The sequence below is a fragment of the Camelina sativa genome, chromosome 5 (assembly GCF_000633955.1).
Source record: "Camelina sativa cultivar DH55 chromosome 5, Cs, whole genome shotgun sequence".
Classification (NCBI taxonomy): Eukaryota; Viridiplantae; Streptophyta; class Magnoliopsida; order Brassicales; family Brassicaceae; genus Camelina; species Camelina sativa.
This window is the reverse complement of record NC_025689.1, coordinates 5,187,967-5,208,232: the sequence shown is the minus strand read 5'-3', so window position 1 is coordinate 5,208,232 and position 20,266 is coordinate 5,187,967. Positions and strand designations below refer to the sequence as shown.

At 36.3% G+C, this 20,266-nt stretch overlaps 6 protein-coding genes and 1 pseudogene across 11 annotated transcripts; 1 reads left to right on the top strand and 6 right to left on the bottom strand.

Moving 5' to 3' along the window:
* On the bottom strand, window positions 90–2,432 carry LOC109132814 (annotated as a pseudogene).
* LOC104785592 (coiled-coil domain-containing protein 89-like) lies at window positions 3,838–8,055 on the bottom strand. 5 transcript variants are annotated; one of them, XM_019245711.1, is made up of 17 exons: window positions 7,905–8,055; window positions 7,472–7,688; window positions 7,127–7,168; window positions 6,759–6,821; window positions 6,617–6,679; window positions 6,461–6,523; window positions 6,292–6,354; window positions 6,127–6,189; window positions 5,964–6,026; window positions 5,823–5,885; window positions 5,663–5,725; window positions 5,314–5,376; window positions 5,141–5,212; window positions 4,978–5,037; window positions 4,687–4,797; window positions 4,521–4,613; window positions 3,838–4,435 (listed from the first exon to the last, which is right to left on the bottom strand). In XM_019245711.1, the coding sequence occupies exons 2-17, from the start codon at window positions 7,682–7,684 to the stop codon at window positions 4,052–4,054; spliced, it is 1,542 nt and encodes a 513-aa protein (XP_019101256.1). In that variant the 5' UTR covers window positions 7,685–7,688; window positions 7,905–8,055; the 3' UTR covers window positions 3,838–4,051. The 5 variants fall into 5 exon arrangements, with proteins under 5 accessions (XP_019101256.1, XP_010509139.1, XP_010509140.1 ...); XM_010510837.2 differs by having other exon boundaries at window positions 3,840–4,435; window positions 7,127–7,171; window positions 7,905–8,005; XM_010510838.2 differs by having other exon boundaries at window positions 3,840–4,435; window positions 7,127–7,171; window positions 7,472–7,702; window positions 7,905–8,000.
* Window positions 8,098–10,087, top strand: LOC104785593. The gene is made up of 7 exons (XM_010510842.2): window positions 8,098–8,676; window positions 8,807–8,887; window positions 8,985–9,059; window positions 9,152–9,196; window positions 9,283–9,372; window positions 9,494–9,595; window positions 9,675–10,087. The coding sequence occupies exons 1-7, from the start codon at window positions 8,194–8,196 to the stop codon at window positions 9,819–9,821; spliced, it is 1,023 nt and encodes a 340-aa protein (XP_010509144.1). The 5' UTR covers window positions 8,098–8,193; the 3' UTR covers window positions 9,822–10,087.
* On the bottom strand, window positions 10,177–12,380 carry LOC104785594 (transcription elongation factor TFIIS). Its single transcript, XM_010510843.2, has 2 exons — window positions 12,029–12,380; window positions 10,177–11,483 (listed from the first exon to the last, which is right to left on the bottom strand). The coding sequence occupies exons 1-2, from the start codon at window positions 12,191–12,193 to the stop codon at window positions 10,452–10,454; spliced, it is 1,197 nt and encodes a 398-aa protein (XP_010509145.1). The 5' UTR covers window positions 12,194–12,380; the 3' UTR covers window positions 10,177–10,451.
* Window positions 12,611–14,975, bottom strand: LOC104785591 (protein FATTY ACID EXPORT 3, chloroplastic-like). Its single transcript, XM_010510836.2, has 6 exons — window positions 14,587–14,975; window positions 13,970–14,354; window positions 13,710–13,877; window positions 13,283–13,332; window positions 13,159–13,196; window positions 12,611–12,915 (listed from the first exon to the last, which is right to left on the bottom strand). The coding sequence occupies exons 1-6, from the start codon at window positions 14,830–14,832 to the stop codon at window positions 12,795–12,797; spliced, it is 1,008 nt and encodes a 335-aa protein (XP_010509138.1). The 5' UTR covers window positions 14,833–14,975; the 3' UTR covers window positions 12,611–12,794.
* On the bottom strand, window positions 17,180–17,951 carry LOC104785589 (non-specific lipid-transfer protein 1-like). The gene is made up of 2 exons (XM_010510833.2): window positions 17,519–17,951; window positions 17,180–17,398 (listed from the first exon to the last, which is right to left on the bottom strand). The coding sequence occupies exons 1-2, from the start codon at window positions 17,863–17,865 to the stop codon at window positions 17,389–17,391; spliced, it is 357 nt and encodes a 118-aa protein (XP_010509135.1). The 5' UTR covers window positions 17,866–17,951; the 3' UTR covers window positions 17,180–17,388.
* LOC104785590 (non-specific lipid-transfer protein 1-like) lies at window positions 17,180–20,021 on the bottom strand. Of its 2 annotated transcripts, none has more exons than XM_010510835.2 (2): window positions 19,566–20,021; window positions 17,180–17,398 (listed from the first exon to the last, which is right to left on the bottom strand). In XM_010510835.2, the coding sequence occupies exons 1-2, from the start codon at window positions 19,910–19,912 to the stop codon at window positions 17,389–17,391; spliced, it is 357 nt and encodes a 118-aa protein (XP_010509137.1). In that variant the 5' UTR covers window positions 19,913–20,021; the 3' UTR covers window positions 17,180–17,388. The 2 variants fall into 2 exon arrangements, with proteins under 2 accessions (XP_010509137.1, XP_010509136.1); XM_010510834.1 differs by lacking the exon at window positions 17,180–17,398 and adding an exon at window positions 19,222–19,447 and having other exon boundaries at window positions 19,566–20,011.

Sequence of the window (20,266 nt, the reverse complement as noted above, 5' to 3'; positions counted from 1 at the left end):
CCAATATAGTTTGTGTATGAAGCCTTAGATAGCGTGTCAGTATTTCAATTGGTCTCCATTGTGAAAAAACGATGAATAGATGAAACTTTTTATGCCTGGGTCATGCCTGTTCAAATACATGAAAATTACTGGTAACAAAACACAACTTCTGTTTTGTCACACACAAGTTCAGTCCTTCACAACCCAAAAAAAAAAACATATTATTGTATACCAAAACACAGCAGAAAGTAAAAGAGAAGCTCAACAGCACCAACAACATCATATGGTTCTTTAGCAAGTAAGATAGTAGGCATCAAAATGCAAGAAGTCCCATATGGCTCAACCCTTTCAGTGTCTGCTCCTGCAGATCACAAAGTGTAATCACCATAAGCCTCACTTCCAACAAAGTATATAAGATAAAAGAACACAAAAAAAATTACCTGTAACTTAGCAACCAATCTTTTTTTTTGCTTCTCATCATCCCGTTTTCTCCTTCTGCGCCTCCTCCTATCTATATCTATGTCTATATGGATCCTTCATTAGCTTTTCTATTTCAGCAAGCCTCAACATGTTTTGATCAAATTGACGCTTTTCTAAAATACTTTGTTTAATCCTTTTGCCTCGTGCAAGTTTCTTGATCTGGACCAAACTTGGAACATAAGAGCACACACTAATTAGCCAACGGTTTTTGTATGCAGGTACTTCGAGATCCAATATTTTTGAGTATCCAGCCTCTCCGATGATCTTAATTAATGTTTTGGGACATTCGTCAGAATAAGAGTCATAGCCATAGTTTCTACCAACACACATGAAGACTTTCTTCTCTTCGTTAATAAAGAAACAGTCTGGAGAACTTATCCTAAGCCTCGTATCAATTCTCAAGAACTTGCTCCACGACCCCGTTTCGACCTCAATCTTAGTTGTAATCCATATCTCAAACTCATAACCATAGTGGTGGTGAAATAAAGCTGCAATCTTCTCTTCTTTAACACTAGATAAATTTACATACAGTAAAACCTCTATAAATTAATAAGGTCGGGACCACCAAATTTTATTAATTTATAGAGGTCTTAATTTATCGATAAATTAATAATTATTAATTTATCAATAAATTAATATTTTATTAATTTATGAAGAGATTTTTAATTTTCATAATTTTTAAAAAATTATATTATAAAATAAGATACTTTTGTTATCATTCATAATATTAAAGAATTTTCTTAATTTATAATCTTGGCTATCGTAATTGTTAAGTTTAGAGTTTAGATATAAATGATAAATGTTAGAAGTTTAGAGTTTAGAAGAAATTGCTACTATCATTCATGGTAATGATGAAGTCAAAGAATATATTGTGGTAATTTTAGAACCAAATACATGTAAGGAAGCAATTATCGCATTTAGGATTATCCATGATTTTTGGATGCGATTTGAGAAGACGGCAATGAAAAAGATTAGAGATGAGCTCCAATAAGAATGCAAATTCAAGAATATGGAACCAACAATAGAGTCATATTTCACTAGATTTTCTTAGATATATATATATATATATATATATCAATATTAGCTTAATTATTAATTTATGATATTGATGAGACCATATTTTTACATAAGATTTCTGAAAAAATATTATCTTATTAATTTATCGAAATGTGTCATTTTTTACATCTTAAAGAGTATTAATTTATAGAGGTTCTACTGTATACATATTTACGATCCCTAACACAAGATGGCAGAGGCAGGTCCAAATCTCTCTTTTGTAAAATCAAAACAGATTATGCGATCCGTAAAACCTTCTGCGCTTCTTTCTGCTGCACACCAGTAACTGTTCCCTTAAGAGAAACGCTACTGCTTGAACAATATATTCCCCAGTGTGGAGCAACGTCAAGAGTTGTCCATAAACCAGAATCAAAATCGTACATCTCGTACCAAAAAAATTGCTCTTCGGGCTCTCTGTGAAAATAATCTACAAACCTCAACAATTTAAGGCTACGACAAGATTCCTTAACCTCGTATCCGAGAGTATAATTGAAATATCCTTGTGGAAGGTGAGTATATCTGAGGTTGATCCACCTTGTTTGGCCCCAATACGGATTCCAAACCACAATCCTAGTAACGTCTTTCAAGAAGCATAACAATAAACCCTCATAGTGGCGAATTCGGGATATGTTGACTTGATTGTGAAGGAAACTAAGCTTACCTTTGAGATCTATACATGGATCAACGTCAACCACGCCGCTCATTAAATAAATACTGTGACGCTGCACCACGATCATCATTGACTCCCCGTTTCTTGTTAATTTACCAATGTGCATCTTCTTAAAGCTCTCACTTTGGGATATATGGTTCCAACTTTTGCATGTTAATCTCACAGCTTTCAGAGATTTCATGGAAAGCCTATTAATAATATCCTCCATCAAATCCTTTGGAAGATTGGATATCATCGTCGTCGTCATTGTTTCAAAGGGCAACCAAATGTGTGTTTCTTTGTTTCTCTGATTTCTTGCGGCTAAGGTAAAGAAAAAAAGTATACGACACATAGAGAGTGCAGATACATAAATAACCCTAAATAAAGTTGGGCCTAGCGTGGGCTCAGAATCTAGTCAGTCTTTAGATGTTAATATTACTTAACAAAAATTCATTAGAGTCGGTTAAGATAATCGGCTTGTATTGGATGATGATTAGAGTCTGTTTTTTTGGGTCAACACTTGAGTTCAACCCAAAACATTTTATTGTATACCAAAACACAGCAGACAGTATCTTTGACCTGAGACTCCGGTTTATGTAGATAGTAGTAGTTCTAACGCTTCAGCATAGTTTATAGTCGGGCTTTAGATGTATTTAGTAGCCCTTGGATGTTACTTATCTCTATCTCCTACCCAAATGGAAACACAAGGCTAAAAAATCCAAGAGAGGCTGCATAAGTATTATTCAAGATAACATATCATAATCAACATTAATGCAGGACAAATGAACAATCAAATGCCTTGAAGGATTTAAGCTCAGCCTGTGGAACAAAAAAACAAAGTGATCTTTAAGATGTTAGAAGACAAATCATGTAAAAAAATGTGGCTAACATAAAGTTAATATCAGTGATAAGATGGTATCATATATTCTCAGAACAATAACATAGATTAATTAATTATAAAAGAAATATGGAGTTCAAATTCAAACAAAAAAGTTAAAAGATATATTATAAAATACCAAAACTAAGCAGCAAAGAAATCATATAGGGAAAATTATCACATGTGTCTAACACATATACATTTCTCACACCTAGCTATGCCTATTAGTACTAAAGTGTTAGAATATACGGAGGATTTGACATAGATTGTTCTGATGTTGCTTACATGAGTCTTGCATTTGCTCAGAAGCTCAAGACTTGCGTTTGAACTTCCATGATTTTTTTAAAAAAAGAAGGAAAACAAAGCAACATGACTTGCGTTTGGACTCTATAATAACACTGTGGTAGCCAGCAAAGGAAGGTCTAACATGTGGGTTGTTCAATGTTCCTTAGAATATGAAATCATGATCAGGGTTTGACCATCCCTCAAACACAATCATTGTCGCCAGAACAGGATGAGAATGAAATGCAACGAAAAGCTCCTGGAGAGTGTCATACGTTTCTATTCGATTTATTCGGATTAGCTCTTCACCATTGCCAAGCGGAGGAGGATCTCGTGTGCAGTCAACATAAATGCTCCGTTCCCTAGGAACCCATGGGTTTCGATAAACTGCAGTGCGTGCAGGGCAGAGAAACCATAACAACAGTGAACGGCTCCACTCGCACAAATTTGGTGCGTTTGAAACTTCCATGATTTTTTTTGAAAAAGAAGGAAAACAAAGCAACATGATACACTCAGTCATCAAAATCATCATCATCAAGTCATTATCCTATCAAAAAATTACAATAGACATCTGTGTACTGTTAAGTGTTGTGAATAGCTAATCAGTGATCCTCATTGTATCTATGTAAGGTCCCTTCAGATTATAAAAAAAAAAGAGAGAGGGAGAGAGATAGATATTGCGATGCATCTTCTCTGACTTTCAATGTATTGTTGAGTTTTACAAAAAACTATTTCTTTGCCGCCAAATCTGCACCACTCACGTATCTTGCTACAAACGAGACTAGCCTGAAAGGAGCACCTATGAGTGTTGCGTCCACCAGAGGCACACCAGCACTTGCTTCGTCTTCTCTGGCTACTACAAACTGTGATTCCACGTCTACTTCCCCATTAGCATTCAGAGAAACGGGCACTGTTTCTTCAATTGGGCCTTCTGACAAGTTCCTCTCTACCAATGCAGTATCCATGTCCCTAGAGTTATCAATTCTAATCAACTCGTCGTGTATGGGTATTTCTTCTAAGGATTCAGACTTCTCTACTTCAATAGCTAGGCTCTCAGGGGATGAAGTAGAAGCATGCTGTGATTGGTTGAGCTTAATACACAACTCGTTCACCTTACAACGTAATAATCATAACCAGTGAGATTTTCAATCATTCAACACCAAAGTAACTCAGTAGATCTATAGCCGTGCACCGTACCTTTTCAACAAGTTCAGCATTTTCAGTGATAAGCTTTTCAACTAGAGTACACGCTGCTTCAATCTGTGAGTTTAATTCTTCCTCAGAAGCACCCTGTATCAATCATCAGAAACCGTTTCATCCATTTCTGAGTCTCCTGCATATTGTAAAGTATTCAAAGTCTAACCTTTGCGTTACTCTCATGGTTTTCATGCTGGACTTGAAGATTGGATACAGGTTCCTTAAGACTCTGATTCTGCTCTAGAAGATTACTCTTAGATTCTTCCAACTCCGTAACCTGCCAAACTTTGTTTTAATCTTCATATCAGACTAAATCTATGCAGTATTATGCATAGCCGCTTCCTGTTTTACACGAGTACAATCACTAAACGTTCACTTAGGAGGCTGGAGTATCGTGTTCAGATGCAATTTCGTGAACCATCCTTGGAAATGAGAAAAACAAAATTATGTGACATACCTGAGCTTGTAGCCTTGCAATTTCACTGTTCAGGCTAGAGATCATTTCTCTGGATGACTTCTGCAACATTTAATGTGTATGATGAGTAACAAAAATGACCATCTTATTCAAGAGACTCAACTTAAAATGAGTACCAAGCTTTTCTAGCGTAAGATAGGGTTACCTCCATAGCCACCGAGGATTCTTCATCATGTTGAAGTTGTTGAAGTTGTTGAACTTTCTTTTCTAGACTCGCCTGATTGAAAACCATGCAAATTGTTTTACTAAGATTAGGCAACGGCAATGCATTATAACAGAAGAAGATGCAACTTTCATCTCCAATGAGTGGAGACATACCTCTTTCTGAGTGAAGGTAGATCTTTCATCTTGTAGTTGTCTCATCTGGGATTCTGTACTAGACTGTCAAATTTATATAAATGTCAGAATTACACAGTATCTTCCTGCATATGATACCAGATGTAACATATATATAGCAATCTGATATGTCCTGACAACATGACTTTCTTTCACGTTAGCTAAGACCAATTCCTAGTCTATTATGCAAAATACTGGTAGGTGCTAATTTACATACTGGAGAGATAATTATAAAACAAACCAAGTTGAACAGAAAAGCAACTTTCATATGATCACACAAAGAAGAAACTGTAGTACAAAACTAACGTTCCCGGTGCTGAAGATGTCTCACCATTTCACGAAGAAGCATGTCATTCTTGTTTTTGTACTGCACAAGTCTTTCCTCCAACTTTTCCTGCATAAACACAACGTTATTTTGACCTTCACCTTCCATATGATCCTACAAAATAATATAGCTATGGATACGGCTTTATGCTATTTTCCTCACTAACTTCATTTTGTTTGTGAGCTTCATTTTCAGTTCTCAAATGTAAGAGCCTTTCTTCCATCCGTGCCTGTGAAACACCATGTAATTTTGACCTTCAGCACAATAGCAAAGTTAGGATATGGTTTTATGCTATTTCTTCACTAACCTCATTTTGAATGTGAGCTTCGTTTTCTGTTCTCAAACGCAAGAGCTTTTCTTCTAGCATTGCCTGTAATACACCATGTTATTTGACCTTAAGCTTGCAGACAGTGAAGAAAATAGCAAAGCTATGGATACGGCATCATTTTTTATGTAATTTCTTCACCAACCTCATTTTGTATGTGAGCTTCATTCTCTGTTTTCAAATGCACAAGCCTTTCTTCTAACATTGCCTGTAATACATCATGTTATTTTGACATTCAGCTTGCAGATAGTGCAGAAAATAGTAAAGTTATGGATACGGCATCATTTTTTATGTAATTTTCTTCACCAACCTCATTTTGTATGTGAGCTTCATTCTCTGTTTTCAAATGCATAAGTCTTTCTTCTAACAGTGCCTGTAATACACATCATGTTATTTTGACATTCAGCTAGTAGATAATGCAGCAAAATAGAAAAGCTATGGATACAGCCTCGTTTTATATGTTATTTCCTTTCACCAACCTCATTTTTTATGTGAGCTTCATTCTCTGCTCTCAAATGCACAATCCTTTCTTCTAACAGTGCCTGTGAAACACCATATAATTTTGATTTCTCAGCTTGCAGATGAAGCAGGAAACAAAAAAAGTAATGTTAAAGACTTTAGTCTATTCTACTAACCTCTCGTTGTAGGTGAGTTTCATTCTCAGTTTCCAAGCGTCTAACATTTTCTTCAAAGCCAGCCTATTAAGACATGACAGTTCATTATTTAACCTTTAAGAATGAACTGAGAACAAAGAAAAGTTTGCGAAAAGAATATAACCTCTTTCTGAAGGTAGGAGCCATTTTCATCACGTAACTGTTTGATCGTATCTTCCAGCAGCGCCTACAATAGCATTACAAACTAGTTTCGGAATCCAAGTGAAAAGATAGAAAACAACAGATTCTTCATGGTAACAAGTAAACAAAATGTCGTCGATATTTCACTCGGGTGAACACTGATAGATACTACTGTTAACAAATTCTTATTATCAGCCAATTTATAGATAGAAATGCAAGACTTTTATTTTCCTCTTTCTTCAAACAACAAACAATGCAATACTGCTCTTCTTTTATCTTTCTCATCTACGATGACAAGTAGATACACCAAATAACGGATTAACATATAAGACACAGTGGGAAAAACCTCACCTCATTTGTGTGGGACTTGTCCTCAACACCAGATTCATCTGCCTGCTTGAAAAAAAGAAGATTTAAAAGTATCAGACCATGAGAGGGCTCACCTCACTTGCACTATCCCATAATTTTTAGTCAACCATCTCTATACAACCCAAATGGACTCCAATAAGCAAACACCCACATAGTAAAAGCATTGCATTCAATCAAACCAGACAATGTAGCATAAACAAAATCAACAAGATCAAACTGCATTGACATTGTAAACCAAAGTCAATGAATCAAAAGTCTAACACAATGTCCTATCATCAACCAAAGAGAATTAATTCAATGTAGTAGTAATGTTGCAATCGATCTTACAGTTGCGACGACATTATTGATCTGGTGAGAAGGTTGGGACTCATGGGCATCTGGACCTCCGCTAATAAGAGCAATGTCACCATCTCCGATATGATTATCATCAGGAAAGGTCGTCGTCGTTACACCGTCGTCAACAGGTTTATTGTTATTATGATTAGTCTGCTGCTTGTTCTTCTTCTTCTTGTTTCTCTTCTTCTTCTTCTCGTCTTCCATTACCCTGAGATCCACCAGCTTCCAAAACGTATCAGTTATCGATTTGAAACCCCCAAAAAAAAGAAAAAATCAAAACTTTATCTCATCAAAAACTAAGCAAAAGTCTAAGAAACGAAGTCAGATCTGAATGAATCCGCGTAGAGAAGAAGATTAAATGTCAAACGAGGAAGAGAGAGAGAAAGAAATCGAATTGGAGAAATGTGTGAATCGCAAAGCTCACTTTGCGACGAGAGGCAAATCGAAAGTCGAAACCTTTAGCGCTGAACGGGAATAAACACGGGGACAGGACAAAACTTTGTTGAACAGAGGTCGCCTAAACGTAAAAAAAAAGTCCTGTTTTTTTAAGTCGGGGACGTCTTACCAGCTAAACACCAATTTTATTAGACTTGTTTAATGAGAGAGAGAGAGAGAGAGAGAGAGAGAGAGAGAGATATTATAAACTCAAAGACTAACCATATTCCCTTGTCCACATAGAGAGGTTCAATCGCAAAAGACTTCTCTCCAAGGTAATGTGCAATTGCTCTTCTTCCTTGTACCTTTCTCTACCCGTCCTCAATGCTCGACTGGTGGTGAAACCCAATTCAGAGAATTGTAGATGGAGTCTCAGACGGAGGAGTCACGACGTCTCAGTCCTCAAAATTGATACTTTATCATCGTCAAGAAGAGGAGCTTCATGTTCGGATAAGTCTGCGTTTCTCGGGCAATTCAGCTTTGTAGAGAAATCGAGTGATACCAATTTCGTGTCTTGTTTGCGTTCATCGTCACTACCTAATGAAGAAGATCAAACTGTGGGAAGTGATACCGCAGAATTACCACGAGAGAGTGATTTGATTCGACTAGTTGATGGAAACGATCTGAGTAACAATACAATTGCGTCGAGAGGATTTAAACAGACGACGGCGAGATCGAATCTTGTTGCTAAGCAAGTTGTTAGTATTCAGTCAGCTCTGAGTTTAGGATTTATCTCTCAGCTCTGGGTTGACACTGCTTCTGTAAGTTTTTGTTAAAGTAATTACCTTTTGGTTTCCATTACATCACTACTGAGTTTTAAAGTCTGCTTCTTTTTTTACCAAAATTTGGGAATTGCAATGAGCTTGGATCATTCTGATATTTTTGTTACAGTGGTTGGTTTTGGTGGTTGATATCAAACCAAGTTTGCTATCTGGAGAATCTGACAGATTCCTGCTCAAAGACATTACCAGGGTATACTACTACTATGTTTGGTTTCTGCCTACGTTGAAACTAGTTTTCTTCTGGTAATGTGTTTACATCTCAGTTTTTAAAATTAAGATCTTTCTAGGTGGGTGATGTTGTGCTTGTAAACGACGAGACTGTATTGGATACTGAATTCAAGATGGTTGGACTTGAAACACTGGTATATATATATATATATATATAGTCTGCTGTCTTGTGAATTACCCCCACCTTTAAGCAAGTCTAAGATTGAGTTCTCATCTTTTGTTTTAGGTAGGTTACAGAGTAGTGACACAAGGAGGCCGAAACGTTGGAAAGGTGTTCATAATCTTTCTAGATCTTATTCAGTGATGATATCTGTCTCTTTCCCAATAACTAGCTAAAAAGCATATGATTGATTTTAGGTTCGAGGTTACTCATTCAACATTAACTCAGGAATAGTTGAATCGCTTGAGCTCGATTCCTTCGGGCTAACCATCATACCGTCAAGCCTGGTGGGTTAACTTTTTTCCTTCTTGACTAAAACGACTTGGTTTATATGAGATACAAGCACAAGTATATAATCTTGGACTAGCACAATGTTATGATTAACTTACTCGGTATGTGATAATGCAGGTGAGTACATACAGATTAGATGTCGAGGACATAATCGAGGTCTTACAAGACATAGTTGTGGTTCACGAAGCTGCAGCCTCTAGAAAACAGAGGTTGACTAAGGTATATGTCTTGTAATGGCATGCCTTGGGATTTTCATGTAGTGTTAAATAGATGATTGAAGAAAGATTTTTAATTACAGGGACTCTGGGGTACTCAGTTTGGTAGTGAATACTCTGATGATGAAGAGCTTGAAGGTTCATCCTATAGAAGACGGCGAAGGAGAAACAATAGATCCAGTAGGAAAAGAAGAGATTTAGATGATGAAGAATGGGACATATTCCGCTAGAAGTTATGAATCTATCTATTGTTTTTCATTCATCTTAACATATGTCTTCCGCAGTGTCTGATAGAGAAAATGAATATAAGATTATTCAAACATGACTTTGTTGTCGCAGTGCTATACATGTCTAATGCGATGACTTGTTACATGTCATGTTCATTCAAACAGGTCATGTTCACAATGCTGCTATACAGTATACATGTTTAGTGACTTGTTCCTCCGTATCTGATAAAGAACATATAAACCCTCTGTTTTCAGCAGTCTCTTTCTTTTTTTTGCAGTTCAATCCTCTGTTCTCAGCAGTCTCATATTGATACTTATCGACCAATATCACATACACAAAAATCTAAAACAAAACAATAAAAAAACTTCAAAATTTGGTAAAATCTGCAAGAAAGTTGAGTTGACAGTTTGGACAAAGAGAAGCAAAATAAATAAGAGCTACAAACACCTAAATCAGTAAATACCCCTACTTACTAATCTCTAAGACACTGAACGATATCCTTAAACAACATCAGAGCCTTAACATTCTCAGAATGCTGGCAAATGGACATAGAGCTCCTGATAAATCAATCAGAGCCTCTCTATGTCTTCGCATGGGTCTCACATGAAATAGAAAGACACGCAGAGATCTCCTTAACAGAACTTCCAGTGGTTGTCGCAGTTAACACATGTGACATAAGTCGTCATCGGCTCATCAGCACTTCTTGTTTGCATCTGATAGTAGGTGCATTTGCGCTGACCACACCGCCCGCACTTGAACTGGTCAGTAGATGCTTTAGCTGCAAGACCACGCTCACAATCAAACAAATATTTCTCTTTGATCTGGTTGTTTTCTTGTTTCCTCTTGTCGCTTGCCATATCTTCAGCAGACAATGTGATGAGTTTCTCTGGTGAAATCTCCCCGGTGAGAACCCTTCTTCTTAAGTCTGGGTTGTTACTGTCCCTCAGGTTGAACATTATAGATCTGTACTTGAGCTTCTGAGCTCCAGTTGAGCGACCCAATTTCTCAAACATGAGTGATTCCACTGAGACAGCAACACGGAGTGGATCACTTGCAGTTACTGACTCTCTCTCATAGTCATCAGCTTCTCCAGCAACCTTGACGAAGGCATCCGCAAGCAACTCACGGATTTTGTCACGCACAGGATCATTGCATCTGAGCATTGAAGTTAGTTTTGGAGGAGCATTAGGTGCCTTTGCTGGAGCTTTCATACTTGATTGGCTTTCCTTTGAGACCTTTTCATCCTTTACAGCCTGACCACGGAAATCTATCTTGGCTCCATTAGTGACTTTGTTGTCTGAATCCTTTCTCTCAACCTTGACACCGGTAGTGACTTTGTTATCTGGTTCCTTTCTCTCTATCTTGACACCGGTAGTGACTTTGCTGTCTGTTTCCTTTCTCTCAACCTTGATACTCTTAGCCGAATCACCCCTCTGAAGTTTCTGAACTTTAACAGGAGCGGGATTGGAAGGCTTCTCAACATCCATCTTATTCACCTTAGCCTCTTTGACAGTTGCAGCTTTACAACCGTTTGTGCTTTCGGTTTTCTTAGCCTTGGCTGTCTCTTCAATGACAACTTTCTTCCATATCTCAAGCAGATCAGTAGCTACGGTTTTGATATCCTCAACAGGATGTTTTGCAAGAGACCTCAGCTTCTTTCCCACCTGCAAGCAAGAGAAAAGAATATAACTTTATCTAAAGCAATACACGCACTATCAACATTCTGCAGAGGATAAAGTATCAACAATAAACGTATAAAACAATCTACAATTAGCACACTTTTCCAAACCACGACAAACCAAAAAAAAAGAAGTGAATGTCTAATGCCATGACTCGATTCATTCTGTGCCAAACTTGGGTTTGTTTCCCTTACCCTAACATGTCGAGCTGAGTTCAATGTCCAAATTGGGTTTTGATTTCTCATACAAAAGCACTAAGCAGTTTGGTCAAGCTTCTTCATCTGTTGATTTAAAGTTACTCTTTTTATAAAAAAATTCAGATGAAATCAATTTAACCCTAATTAAGAATCTAAGGTAACAGCACAAGTCAATGCAACGAGATTAGGCAATCAACACCCAGAAAAAAAAAAACCCCTCCAATCAAAAAACGTATCAATCGAAAAAAAAGGAGACATTTTTAAACTTTTCCTAAATGCAAAAACAATCAAAATCATTCATTTAGGGTTACGAGAGATGAACCGGAAACAAACCTGAGTCGCAACGAGCGTATCGTATGTGACAGGAAACTTCTTGAGTTGTTTCAAGGCATCGAGACATCTCGAAACCTCCGGACCTGAAGATGCAACACCGTCGAGAGCTGCCGCATCGGCCGCCTTCTTCGCTCCTTCGAACAATTCAATCAAATCACTTTCCATCGCTCCCCTTAGCTCCAACAATAAAGCGCCAACACCGACAGATCCAAGCCGACTCAGAACAACAAAACAGAACAAAAATCTCTCAAGAATGGACAAGGATAAGGAGATGTTCGGTTCGGCGGAACCACGTTTCAAGTCGCGACGAAGAAGATTAGAGATTACGGACTGAAACTGTGTTTTGTTTTTCCTTATTTATTTATACAACCGAGACGAAGCGATCGACGGTTTCAGTTAAAACCTTGGAGAATCAACGGTCTCGATCACGTGGCTAGGTCTATGGATACTACTAGATTCACGCTTCTGCCCTTTTCTCCTCCTCCTTATCCCATCAAACATGGGCTCACTCAACAAGGCCCTTATTGGGCCAGAGCTATACTAGTTTTTTTTCTCAAAAACAAATATATTAATACGGATCTATCTCTAATAAAAAATTCATTATTTGTTTGTTGATATATCGTGAACCAATCCAAATACTCAATTTGAAGATGACTGATCGCAAAAAACTGTAATACACAACTTGAAAAGAGAGACAAGAAGGAGTTTGGATTTATAGGATGCTTATGTTGACAAACAGACACAACAGTCTCTTACCATTTTATCTCTATCCTTCACTTCTTACAAACCCATCGGCTGATTCATCTTCTTCTCCTCCATCTTCTATCTTTGGTCCTTTATCTCTTTTTTCCACCATCTTGTACAAGTAAAACGCTAACACACCACCACTGCAACAGTAATCCAACAACAAATTTTAACCATTAGCCATTATTATATGCAGAGTGTGTTTTCTTTATTTGATGGAGTATACGAACTTTGGTTGGAGGACCAAAGTAAATGTGTTAAGCATGACTAAATCTTCATTAACATATCTCTTTGGGGTTTTAGTTTAGGCTCTTTTCGCAATCATCTTCCTATCGTGTTTTGTTTATGAAATTGCAAATGTATAATGATTGGTCTAGAGAGTGTACCTTGTAATGGTGGTAAAAAGACTGAAGAACGCCGATTTCTGTAGAAAGAGAAAAAAGAGAGTGGATTAATGTTTCGTTAAAAGCCATTGCCATTTGAAATATAATTTTATGAAGTGTGAGTTACCTGAGACAGTAGCATCCGCAACTCTCTCAAAAATATGATTGCCACTATAGCTGTTGAACATAAGAAGAACACGGCAATAAATGAGTGGTCATAAAACTTGCTTTTCATCTAATCTAAAACCGACATGTCGGAGACAACCTCATATATCACATTGGCGAAAATTAATTTGCTGACTAAAATCAATCTGTAGGATTGCTTGAACAAGTATCTCTAGTAAAAAGCCTCAATTCTATACAAATCAACAATGCAACTCTAACTATTTCTTTCATGGTTAGCTAATTGGCATGTCAGAGGGTTATCAAAGTTATCAAATTCAAAACTTCAAAAGCATAAGTTCAGGTAGTTAAAAACAAAGAGTTCAGTAACTGGGGCTAGCTTTGTGAATGATATGCGAAAGATTTAGTTGCAGATGAAAAACTTTACTAACCCATTTGTCCTTTTAAGAACTTGGTAGATGATTCTCCTTTCCTAGTAGACTTTAGACTAGCCAAGCTCAGTGCACAAAGAGCCCCACCAAGAATGACTCCAAACCTGATGGCTGGAATGCTTCCCGATACCATAAAGTTAATGAAACCACCCACAAGCAGAAGTAGACCTGAAATGTAAACAAACATTGTCATCTCGGTCCTAGATTACTACGCACCATGAAAGTTAATAAAGGATGAACAAGATATAAAAGATGTTTACCATAGGGTATTCCAACATGAAAATCATTAGCTCGGGACACATCTTTCAGATCCTCAGTGGAAGCGAATGCTTCAACGATCTCTTTCACATCTGAGGGTGATTCTTCTGCTGCTTTCAAAATATATTCTCTACCTTCTTCGCCAACAACTTTAGCTTTAGTACCCAACTCTTCTTTCGCCTTCTCCGCTTGAATCCTAAGTTGTTCAGAAGTTTCTTTCAATACTGTCATCGCCTTTTGAGAGTTAACAGAGTATGCCTCCGATGACACACTCTGCATCTTTGCTACCTGCTCTTTAAAAGACTCAAGAGTTTTTTTCCATGCTTCCTGTGATGTACCATCTTCACTATCACTCTTCTCCTTCTCTACCTCAACACCTGATTCTTCCTAATTGAACAGTGGCGATAAAGGGTATTAATCAAAATATGTTCTTTAGCTAAGCAAAGATCATTTGATAGCAAATAGTAGTCAAAACATATACACATACTTCAAAAATGCTAATTTCAACCAAAAGTTTAATTCTTTTTGAGCCACGGAGCAATTTACAAGATAAAGCCTCTAAATTGCGAGATACCCAACAGAGGAAATTAGAAGTTTTGAACAATACCACACTACTCACCGAGTCTTCGTGGGATGCAGCGAGAGCAACGACGGATCGATTAGGCAAGACTTCTGGGAAACAAGGCGAGCTAAAGCCGAAACGTATACTTGTATAAACAACAGCTCGAGGAGAAGTGAAATGGCGTCGGCTAGGGAGGAGAGGACGTGGCGGAGCACACAGAGCTACCGGCGGACGAGAATGAGCTCTGTAAAGCAAGGTCGAATTAGGGTTTCTGATGGACATCAACTCCATTGGGATGCTCATCGCGAGAAGTCTTCGGCGAAGACGAGATTAGAGAATGAGATAGAGACTTAAAGCTTAGGCCTTAGGGATTCCAAGCTCTCTATGTGTGTTGTTGTGAATGCTTCAACTATGAAGTAAGGTATTTCTCAAAGGATTTGTCTAAACACACAACAACAAGAACCAAAAAGATGTTTACGAAAACGACGTCGGAACATTTGGAAATCTAGAAAACAGCTTCGCAACAGAGCAGACCTTCTAAGTCATTTAGAGTCTTTCAAATTCAACCAATCTTTCTTAATCCCTAACCGTGGTTAAACCAATCTTATTTATCTGGTAACTTTTAATGTGCATTTTGGTTCCTAAAATCTTGAGTCAACACTGAATTAAGCTTTAATAATTCACTGAACATAGGTGTTTGGATTTTCTCTTTGGATCGAATCGGATTTTTCGAATTTTGAATTTTTCGGATTGAGATGTATAGAATCCATTTAGAATCTGACTGTTTTTTGGATTAGATGGGTTCGGATTCGGATGGGTTTTCAAAAATTTTTTAAGAATCTGAACTTAAACTGAATCCCTTATATATACCATTTAGAAAGCGAAATCAGAAAGTTAGAATAACTTTAATAGTTAAAATGTGTGACCTTTAACCATAAGGTCTGATGTTTGAGTCCTTCTACTAGTGATTCAAATTTAAATTTTTATAAGAGATTCGTTTATAGCTAATGGGCTCCTAACAGAGGCCCAAATTTAATATCAATGCCTAAACTCAAATGTATAGAAATTAATTGTGTATTCGGTTTAGCGGATAACCAATTGAATTTTGGTTCGAATCGGTTAAAAACCAAAATCCGAATCATAATCAATATAGAAAACAATCGATTTTAACAGAGAAACCAAAATCGATCCAAATTAGTTATTTGGATCGGTTTGGGATTATATGCCGAGGGCTAGAACATATAACAGAGACATAGTTTACGGGATTTATGGTCGCATTTGGTAAAGTCTCCCGCAAAATTTACATATTACAGTAAAACTTCTATAAATTAATAAGGTCGAGACCATGAAATTTTATTAATTTATAGAGATTTTAATTTATCGATAAATTAATAATTATTAATTTATCAATAAATTAATAAAATATTAATTTATGAAGTAGACGATTTTGGCTATCATAATAGGATAGATGCCAATAATTTTCTAAATTATCCATATAAAAAAGATACATGTATAAGTTCATAGTTAGGAAAAAAATCATTGATACTATCTTTCATGGTGATGATGAAGTTGAAGAAGATATTTCGGTACATTAATAACAAGTTATACGTAAAGAAGTCAATTATCGCGTATAAAACACTATAATTTTGTGATACGGTTTGAGAAGATAACACCATAAGTTTTGATGCAGTCAGAAATATTATAGAAAAGCTCCACCAAGAACAAAAATTCATTAATAAGCCAACAACAATAGAGTCATATATTTTACTAGATTTTTTTAGATATATATATATATATTAGTTTATCTGATTATTAATTTATGATATTGATGGGATCATATTTTTACACTGGGTTTTCAAAAAAATTATTATTTTATTATTTTATCGAAATGTATCATTTTTTACACCGGTTCAACTTGGGACCAGAAAAATTTATTAATTTATAGCGAGTATTAATTTAAAGAGTATTAATTTATAGAGGTTCTACTGTAGTATTAAAAATCAAATTAAACCCATTAAGAGAGACTTATATACCATTACGATCTATATCTACCGTGCATCCATACCATTAAATTTAATATCGTTGAGAGATGCAGAAGTGAAGCATTTAAAGCAGAATCTAACAAAGTTCCATATTTAGTGGTAGTGACGAAATGTAGCTACACCAAACCAAACACACTACAAAGTACAAACAGCAAATTTTCCTATCGCCAATAGTTTTCTTTCGACACGTGTATATTTCTAGTTTAACTTTGTATTTTTTCATAAATTTAGTGGGCTAACACACTAATTAAGGAAGCAATATCCATCTTTTTCTTGGCTATCAAATCAAGTTTTTTTTGGGTTTTAAAACAAGTTAATATTGCAAATTTGGAGATTATACTATATATCATTCTGTGGAACATACAAAACTTGGAGAATGTCCCGTTTACTTTATTTATTTAGTCCATCACGTACCAATTAGTGACGAATATTTTTAGCTTTTCAAAGTCCTATAATTAGTGTGGATTATGGTTTAAGATTTCCGTTATTTAATAAAAACAACATGTTACCGTACTCGATACTTCCCCAACTGTAATGCATAATAACCAATAAAAAGCAAAACAGATCAAAATAAACTAAAGCATGCTTTTAGTAAGGAGAAAATAGAGAACAACTTAAACTCCATATCATATAACGTTGTTTGCAAACATAGTACAGACGATCACAATATATGAACGCCGCGATAGAAAAAGACATGGGAAATTAAAAACTCTAAAAACAGCCATTCGAACATCTTATTTTAATATGATCTCATCCTTTTTATATAATATTCGAAACGTCACGCTAGTAGCTTCATCTGTGACCCGTACGTCGCCCATCACCTTACGCTGCAACCACATACAAATTAACACAACTCCGTTAATATATATAACCATTCCACATATTTAACCCAAGAACAAGTTATAACATATATATGTCGACAGAGAGTGAGAGATTAATTAACATACGTCTTGCAGTTGGTGCTGGTGCTGATCTTGTAAGGAATGTTGACTCCACATGCCTTGGGAATTCCAGCTACACGGCCAGCGTTGAGACCAGCGCCTAGGCCTCTAGCGACATTTTGAATGCAGTTACAAGCTTGCTGACGGTCTGGGGTCGTACGGGCCATGTTGTTAAGGTTTCTAACGCCGGTGCAGCAAGCTGGGGGAATGACACCACCTTGCAGCACGTATCCAATGCACGGTCCCAAGTTGCTGTTAACGGCGCCACAACTCAGAGCCGCGTTAGCTGTGATTGGACCGGCCACGATCATGCAGGCCAAGAACAAGCATGCCAACTTCATCACTCCGGCCATATTGATCACTGACTTAGTTTTTTTTTTTTCTTTCTTTATTTGGTTTGCAAAAGATAATGTGTGTTGTGATATTGGATGATGAAAAGAGTTGCGGGAGTGGGTGTTTATATAGAGAAAAAGGAAAGTGTATGTTTGTAATATGAATGCGATATATCATTATAGAGTAGAGGTAACGAGTAGTTGGTTGTTGTCCTCATTTAATGTGTAGAGGTCCTAATTCCTAACTTTGTAGGACCACTCAACTAAATTTGTTTGATATGTTAATTCAACTTTATCATATGAAAAGTGATAACCTCTACCCAAAATACATTTTCTTAATGTACGTGCATTCTCACTCATTTTTATAATCATTTCAAAATTATAGTTGTCTGATAAGAAGATAGTTATTTACATAGAAAGTTAAACATCGTCTAACATGAAAACGGTTTTGCAAAGACTAATCTTTTTCCATGTCTAAAGAGTGTCTGCATAAGTTTACCCTTTTTTCGAATGCATTGACGATAATCTCTCCATTCAAAAATTAATGGACAAGAAAAAATTAACAAACGAAAAAGCCTGAAACACCAACATGAGTTAACTATTTGGACTACCTGATGAACAAACTAACAATTAGAGATTTTAATTGCTTTTAAACAAATATTTTTGTTGAATGATGTCTATACTCTCTAGCTAGGTTTAAGATGAAAACAACGTCTTTCCTATAATTATTAATCTGATTTTAGTTAAATGAATGAATATTTATATTAATTTTTCTTTTGCATAAAAGTTATCCTCCGTAAGGGATATACACCAAGAAAATGTCGGTTTGTTCCCACAGTACCATCGATATTAGATTGTCTCTCGGTTATCAAATCAAGTTACTATTATTATCAAATCAAGTCATCAAATCAAGTTAACTTTTTTTTCGATCGGATGTGTTTAATGATGTCTGTAGCTAGGTTTAAGATGAAAACAACTTCTTTTCTACTATAATTAATCTGATTTTAGTTAAATGAATGTTATATTGTTCATTTGCATAAAAGTTATACTCCGTAAGGGATATCACTAAAAAAAATGTCGGTCTATTTCCCACAATAACATAGATATTACCGCAATCCATCTTTTTCTCGGTTATCAAATCAAGTTAATATTATTACAAACTTGGAGAATGTCCCGTTTACTTTATTTATTTAGTCCATCTCACGTCCCAATTATTGACGCTAACATTAGTATGAATTTTGGTTCCGTTATAAATTAATTTAAATACAAAATGTTGCATACTCGATACTTCCCAACTGTAATGCATATTAATTTTTGTTTCTACTAGTATTAAACGACTAAAGCAAGGTTTTAGTAAGAAAAAAGAAAAAGACAGAATAAACTTAAACTCCAAGTCTGAATATATCATATAACGTTGTTTGCGAACATAGTACAGACGATCACATAATGATAATATGAACGCCACGAGAGAAAAAGACAAGGGAAATTAAAGAAAAATAAAACTCTAAAAACAGCCATTCGAACATCTTATTTTAATATTATCTCATCCATATAATATTCGAAACGTCCGCTAGTAGCTTCACCTGTCGCCCTTCACCTCACGCTGCAACCACATACATATTAACACAAACACCGTTAATATATAACCTTTCCAATATTTAACCCAAAAAAACAAAAGCAAATTATATATCTAGCTCAAAGAGAGTGAGAGATTGACATACGTCTTGCAGTTGGTGCTGGTGCTGATCTTGTAAGGAATGTTGACTCCACATGACTTGGGGATTCCAGCTGCACGGCCAGCGTTGACACCAGATCCTAGGTTTCTAGCGACACTCTGAATGCAGTTACAAGCTTGCTGACGGTCTGGGGTCGTACGGGCCATGCTGTTAAGGTTTCTAACGCCGTTGCAGCAAGCTGGGGGAATGACACCACCCTGCATCACGTAGCCAATGCACGGTGCCAAGTTGCTGCTAACGGCACCACAACTCAGAGCCGCGTTAGCTGTGATTGGACCGGCCACGATCATGCAGGCCAAGAACAAGCATGCCAACTTCATCACTCCGGCCATATTGATCTCTTAGTTAGAGTTTTTTCTTTTGTATTTTGGTTGATCTGCAAAAGGAGATGTGTGTAGTGATAGTGGATGATGAAGAGTGTTGTGGGAGTGGGTGTTTATATAGAGAAAAGGAAAGTGTATGTTTACGTAATGTGAATGCGCGATAGATTATAGAGTAGTAGAGGTAACGGAGTAGTTGGTTGTTGTCCTCAATTAATGTGTAGAGGTCTTAATTATTAACTATGTAGGACCACTCATCTATTTTGTTTGACATGTTAATTCAAATTTTATCATATGAACTGTGATAACTCTACCAAAATATATTTTATTTTGCATTCTGATTTTTTTATTATTATTATAATTATT